The 7,346-nt window shown below is 34.6% G+C and overlaps 1 protein-coding gene across 1 annotated transcript in view; it reads right to left on the bottom strand.

The window, feature by feature from the left end:
- The window catches only part of armh3 (armadillo like helical domain containing 3), a 45,098-nt gene that overhangs the window by 14,752 nt on the left and 23,000 nt on the right, over positions 1–7,346 (bottom strand). The window contains exons 16-22 of the mRNA XM_059350610.1: positions 7,181–7,239; positions 7,034–7,099; positions 5,581–5,650; positions 4,085–4,145; positions 3,907–3,995; positions 2,923–3,005; positions 123–249 (exon numbers count right to left, since the gene is read on the bottom strand). Coding sequence (XP_059206593.1) covers positions 123–249; positions 2,923–3,005; positions 3,907–3,995; positions 4,085–4,145; positions 5,581–5,650; positions 7,034–7,099; positions 7,181–7,239 — 555 coding nt within the window. The remainder of the gene's footprint in view (positions 1–122; positions 250–2,922; positions 3,006–3,906; positions 3,996–4,084; positions 4,146–5,580; positions 5,651–7,033; positions 7,100–7,180; positions 7,240–7,346) is intronic.

The following is a 7,346-nucleotide window of genomic DNA, read 5'->3' as shown; positions in this document are numbered from 1 at the left end:
ATACAGGAAGGGCGATAACACTAAAATATGAAAAATTTGTGAGAAGGTTAATGGTAGCTCAACGTCGGTTGGGAAGAACTGCAAAATTAAAAATTTTAAACACTGCAGTTTCTTGAACATACCCATACAGTAGAGGTTGTCGAAGACCTGGTGCATTCGTACGATTTCATAGTAGAGCTCGTCGTAGCTGTTGGAGGTGGGCAGGAACGTGTCTCCGTATGTTATAAACATGTTGAACAGGTTCACCACCTGGATCAGGACACACATATTAGTTGACTGGTACATTTGCTTGCAAACAAAAGAAGAAAAAGGAAATAAAAACAAGTTTTCTAAGAGGAAATCACATTTTTTACAGCGTCAGTTTCTGCACAAACTGCAAAAAAAGAGGTGTCTAGAGATGAGATGCTGAATGGAATTGAAAAGAAAAGAAACAAAAATGGTATTGTTCCGTTATGTTTTTTATTTTAATTTAACTTTAACTATTATAATATATTAAATCAATTAAAAATCATTATGTATTTTATTATAATTTTATGTAATATACTTTATTTTGAATGGACAGATAATTTACCTTGACAAGATTTCTTGAATTATGATTCTTAAATCTAGAAATAAGCATGTTGAAGACTTAAAATAAGAAATTAACTCTTAAAACAAGATAAATGATCTAACGCAGGGGTGTCAAACTCTGGCCCACGGGCCAAATTTGGCCCGCAGTGTAATTTTATTTGGCCCGCGAGGCAATACTAAATTATTATATAATTATTGTACTATAAAAGCTGACCCGCCGGTATTATACGGTGCATTTACTGCTAATACTAGATTCATTATTGTTATTTTATTTTTAAATTTATTAACCTGTTGAAAAAGTTTATTTTGATATTTAAATCAGAAGGATGCAAATAGAAAAGAGGCATACAATTTTTTATTTAATTTTTATTTAATAAATTAATGACATTGATGTGGGTTTTTTTGGTCATTTTGTGTCTTTTTTGAGTCATTTTGTGTCTTTTTTTAAACAATTTTTCTTTTTTGATAATTTTACTTTTTGGATAATTCAGTGTATTTTTTTTGTAATTTTGTGTCTAAATTTGACCAAAAAAAACACATCAATGTCATTAATTTATTAAATAAAAATTAAATAAAAATCATATGCCTCTTTTCTAGAAGAAGAAAAATTATAGACAATTTGAGACAAAATTTGATTTTGCATGTCTGCACTATTAAGTTATATATTGTATGTTTATAAGCGTTGCTGGTTCCATTTTTAATGTTAAAGCAAAACATGTTTGGTATATATTAAAAGGTTTATTTGTTTAATGTTGGCCTGCGATTTTATTCAAGTTTTAAATTTTGGCTCATTGTGTATTTGAGTTTGACGCCCCTGATCTAACGCTTCTAAATCTATGGTTGTTTTTTTTTATCTTGGCAGGAACCAAATAATTCACCGTGCACACAGCAGGTTTTTGTCTCCTCTGACAAACTAATAAAAGGAGTTCAGACTCGTATGTGTGTTTTCAGTCTGGTGCACAGCTGGACGACAAGCAGCACCACTGACACAACATCTGGCTCACACACACACACACACACACACACACACACATCACTGTGAAACTAATACCCACTGTGAATGTACCAAGGTTATAATAGTTTTGGATTTTTCATTAGTTTTAGTTTTAATTTCGTTGTGAATTTTTGTCTTCAAATTCAGTTAGTTTTAGTTAGTTTTTAGAGTGAGTTTTCTAGTTTTAGTTTAGTTTTTAGTTTTTGAAAATGCTTAGTTTTAGTTTAGTTTTTATTAGTTTTAGTGTTAGTTTTAGTTTTTTTCTAATGGGCTATGTGTTGGGTGCAAGATTCAAAGTCGTCATAATAAATTTTGCCTTTATTTCCTTTGGTTTATCATCTCAGCCCCAATAAGGTTGTTTAGTTCGTTCAGTTAGTTCAGTTAGCTATTCTCAACCTTGGGGTCGGGACCCAAATTAGGGTCGCAAGATGATTTCTGGGGGTCGCCAAATCATTTTGGAAGTCAGCTCTGTCTCCACTGTGTTAAAGTGTTCATGTGTTAATGTTTTTTAGTCTTTTTGGTCACTTAATGTCTTTTTTTTGGGTCATTTTGTGTTTTTTTTTGGTCATTTTGTGTCTTTTTTGATCATTTTGTGGTCAATTTGTGTCTTTTATGGTCCTTTTGTTTCCTTTTTTAGGTAATTTTTCCTTTGGTTTATCATCTCAGCCCCAATAAGGTTATTAACTCTTACAGTTCTGGTGTTTTGTATTTTGGTTCTAGTGTAAACATCCCAGTCTCAGTAAACATATTCACCATGTGTTGCATATTCAAATAGAAACACTGAATTATGAATGAAAAAAAGTTGACAAAAACGAAAACTAAGGACATTTTCACCATAATTTTAGTTAGTTTTAGTTAGTTTTGTAACCACACAATACAGTTTCAGTTAGTTATCGTTTTTTTTTTATTTCAGTTCACGAAAATGTTTTTCATCCTATGAGTCCTTATAACAATTGATTGTTGAGGTGTGTGTATAGAGGGGTATGAGTAGTTGTAATGTATTATAAGCCTCATCAGTCAGCCTGTAGTTTATAACCAGTCAAGAGCACTCATAAGACACTTGGATTTATAAGTCATTATAAGCTATATTTATAACTGTTGATATAGTGCATCATGAGGCTTTATTTGTGTTTATGAGTGCAGTCATAATGCATTATGATTGATTATAATGAGCATTATAATTCACTATGAATGCGCTCATAATGCACTATAGATGTAGTCTTCATAGAAAGTGTTACCTAGTTTTCGTTATTTCGTTAGTTTTCGTTAACTATAATAACCTTGGAATGTACTCTTTCCAGGTCCTGTCAGCATGTCGTGTGTGTGTGTGTGTGTGTGTGTGTGTGTGTGTTGCTCACCAGCAGGGCCAGATGAAAGATGTTGTGCTTGGCCAGCAGTGTGGTCTCGTTGGACAGCAGGAACTTGAGCAGGTTGATGAGAGCTGTGCAGAGGGAGACATGCTCAGATTAATGAAATAATCTGGAGTGTTGAAAGTCTTCGAGGAGCAGCAGAAACACGTGGAAGCAGTCTGGTTTCTTCTCCGAGCTTCTTTATTAAGGTAGATAATGGAAACACAGGAGGGGGGGAAACCTTTCAACACCAAACAGAGTCCTTGCACAAGCTTTAATAGAGGAAAACAAAACCCATAAGAAGAAGCAAAATGTGAGCTCCAACACCAGCAACACGCTGAAAGCAGATAAACACATCTATTGCTTTAATTCAGCTCATTTTTTTCCTCCCCAGTCTTATTTCATGGTATGCTATTATCACCACCAGGAGGAGAGGGTCAGTGTTACTCAGGGAATTAAGCTGATTATTGGTCTGATTAAAGAAATCTGTATTCTAATGAGACGCAGCGAGATGGGGCCATTACCAGCTGAAATGTTATCCTGTGGTGTGTTGACCGGGCTGAAAACAGGGCCACCAAGACGGATTGTGCTTTCTTTAGAGACTCATTATCCAATCTCAATGATGCAATACATTTCCAAAACAACAGGCCCAATGACTTCAGGGGGAAATTGGCTTTGTTTTTGCAAAAGCAGGAACTATTTACTCAACTCTTAAGGGGCTGCCTGGGAAATCAAAAATGTTTCAGATTTAAATTATGCATATGTGGTGTACTGAAACTTTATTTAGCAAAATAAAAGACATATTATGTAACATTCCGCATTGAAGTGTCTCAAAAAACAATTATACCGAAGTTATAAATGTGGAACTATCGTACAGGAACTAAATTTAGCCCCCAGTTCTTCAAAACTTTCTTAGTCTCCTGGGAAAAAGTTTCTGCCTACGCTGTTATTTCAATAAAAGGTTAGACGAGAGAGAAAGTGAGGGATCCTTACCTGACCAGAGCTCTCTCCAGGTGTAGTGTAACCTTATTCTGCACTTCTTCTGGTAGCACAGGAGTTTGTGGATGATCTGCACACAGCGCCTGCACAGAAAATGAACGCAAGACTTTGGTGACGCAGCTGTTTGGTGGACAAGACGAGCAAAATGTGTGTGATGTTCATGTGTCCTCACAAGTATAAATCCATGGGGAAATCCTTCATCATATGAGTGACAATGAACTCCACCATCAGATCTAGAAGGACACAAACAGAAATTTCTTGACCTCATCTTGCAGAAGCACTAAATATAAACCTTTATGGACAAAAAAACAGCAGTGGACGGCTCCTCTCTCTCTGTTGTAGGGCGGAGAGATAAAAAAGATCCTTCTCTCCTACAGACATCAGGCTGTCTCACTCTTTAAGAGCTAACAGACTCATTGAATTTCCCCTCAGGGATAAATAAAGTAATTTTGATTTGATTTGTTTCTTGATTTGTTAGCATCCCGATTAATTCCACAGGATGCACCTTGCTAACCAAGATAGCTAGCTAATTATTGCTAGCATTAGCTGGTAACTTAGCATTTGGTGTACTATAGCAGTAGCTCTCAATCTTTTTGAGTCGCGACCCCCAATTTAACATGCATGTTGTCCGCGACCCCCGCTCACTGAACACAATCTCACACGCACAGTTCAGATCACCCAAAAAAGAAACAAAATTACCAAAAAAGTCACAAATTGACCACAAAATGATAAAAAAAAAAGACCAAAAAGACACAAAATGATCAAAAAAAAGACACAAAATGACCAAAAAAGACACAAAATGACAAAAAAAAAACCACACAAAATGACAAAAAAAAGACACAAAATGACCAAAAAACACACAAAAAAAAGTATAAATCCATGGGGAAATCCTTCATCATATGAGTGACAATGAACTCCATCATCAGATCTAGAAGGACACAAACAGAAATGCTTGTTCTCATTTTGCAGAAGCACTAAATATTAAGTTGACACCTTGTGCAGAATTGGCCATCTTTGGAGTATTATCAGACCCTCAAACAATTAGGAAGAAGTTTAAGGATAGAATTTTGTTGGATTGGAAGTCGCCATTTGCCCCCAAAGCTTCCCTTTGGCTTAAGGACCTCATGCTGTATTTAGACCTGGAGAAAATTAAATATAATCTGAGGGGAAAGCCTGAAAAATGTGTTTCTGTTTGGGGCTGTATGATTAGTTACATAGCTACATTGAAGACACTACAGGATAAATAAAATGCTCTCCTCTGACAATTAACCTCTCACCATATTTAATTTCTCTCTCTGCCTCATTTCAACCCATGGACAATGCTATATCTCTGTATGTTGTTGTTTTTCATGTACTGTATTTATTTTTCTATCTGCTCATGGTAAAAAAGAAGGATGTGTATTATTTCTAATTTTCTCTGATTTGTAACAAGACTAGGTAGGACTGGAAGGAGAAAAGGGGTTGTTTTTTGTTTTTGGAAAAAGAAAAAAAGTCTTTATCTCTCACTGTATGTACTTTTGCCTGTCGAATGAATAAAAACATTTATAACAAACATCATGCCCACTGCAATAATGCAACATCAGCAGATAAAGAAAATGGCACAAGATGAGTAGCAAGATTAATTCAAAGTGTGAGTCCATAAAAAACAGTTATTAATGTTCCTCATACCTAGAACTGCACACACCAGCGGCCGTGAAGGGATGTTCTTGTCCACTGCTTTTTTTCTGTGCCTCATGGGCTGAAGAATAAAACACAATTAAATGATACATGTTAAGTATGTAAATGCACATAAATATATGTTACAGAGCATGCCAGAGATGGACAAGTGTATTCTGCATTGGCAGCTATCAGTTTTAATAAGCATTATTGTACAAGACAGCCTCTTTATTGTCATTATCTGGTCGATAATGTGATTTTTAACCTTTTTTCTGGAAGTATGACACTTAAATCACATTTAGCAAAGATTATAAAGTATAATGGCGAGCTACAAGGAGTTTCTAACTCTATAAAACTCTCTCAATTTAATAATGATGCCTCTACAGGTGCATCTCAATACATTAGAATATGATGGAAAAGTCCATTTTCAGTAGTTAAAGTCAAATAGCACCAACCAAGTTTTAAGTCATATAGATGGACATACTTTTCAGAGGCCAACATTTCCATGTTAAATATGCTTTTTAAAATTATAATTAGAAGAAATTAAATAAATTAAGACATGAAATCTTTCATTCTGTGTGTAATCTATAGGTGTTTTTTCCACTTTTTGAATTCAATTACTGAAATAAATAAACTTTTCTATGATATTCTAATTGAGTGAGATACACCGGTATATGACATGCTAAATCAGCCAGAATACTAGCTATTTCTTTATAGTTATATTTACTCGGGAGGAGCGGTAACAGAGAAAAAGTGGGCACATTACAGTTAAAGGAAACATCTGTAATATATATTATATATGTTATATCTTTGTGATTATTTACATCCCGACATCAGCTGCAACAGACGGAGCGTTATCGTTAAACTACTGCTTTTAAGTCAAATTGCATGCTGGGATTGATAATGTCTGTTCATTCTTTCCTGTTTTTTCTTGTTCACCCAGGCATAAAAACCACAACAAATTTAAAACAATACATTCGTTTCCACTGCTGAATATTTGACTGTCAAATGAACATAAAGTCATGGAAAAAATGATTAGGCCACCCTTGTTTTCTTCAATTTCTTGTTCATTTTAACGCCTGGTACAACTAAAGGTACATTTGTTTGGACAAATATAACGATAAAAACAAAAATAGGTCATTAAAGTGTAATTTAAGAGCTGATATCTAGACATTTTCCATGGTTTTCTTGATAATGATTTTAGTTATTATCAAGTAAACCATGGAAAATGTCTAGATATCAGCTGTTAAATGAAACTTTTATGAGCTATTTTTGTTGTTATCATTATATTTGTCCAAACAAATGTACCTTTAGTTGTACCAGGAATTAAAATGAACAATACATTTAAGGAAAAAAGTGGTCTAATCATTTTTTACATGACTGTACATTCACTACCTGTCCTAAATGTCCACGATTAATAACTTTTGATTTTGTTCTATCGTTTCACTTACAACCAGCCACTCACCATTCTGTGGAGGTTGACTCTGAAGTTCATGTTGTCATCATGAAGAAAGGCATCAGCATACTGGTCCTATGAGACACACAGGTGAAGTTAGAATAGAAGAGAGAATCTGTGCAGGTGATAATGCTGCAGCAGTGCTGCTGCTCCTACCTCGGCTATGCAGGTGAGGATGATTAGGCACAGTCTGGCACTGTTGAGTCGATGCTCATCTGGAAACACACAAATATGATTGATTGATTGATTGATTGTCTTTATTTCGAACATGCAAGCAATAAAAAAAAACAAGTTTAAATATTAATAGATGAATAAATAAAAA

This window comes from Centropristis striata, chromosome 1, assembly GCF_030273125.1.
Source record: "Centropristis striata isolate RG_2023a ecotype Rhode Island chromosome 1, C.striata_1.0, whole genome shotgun sequence".
Classification (NCBI taxonomy): Eukaryota; Metazoa; Chordata; class Actinopteri; order Perciformes; family Serranidae; genus Centropristis; species Centropristis striata.
This window is presented reverse-complemented; position numbering and strand designations above follow the sequence as displayed.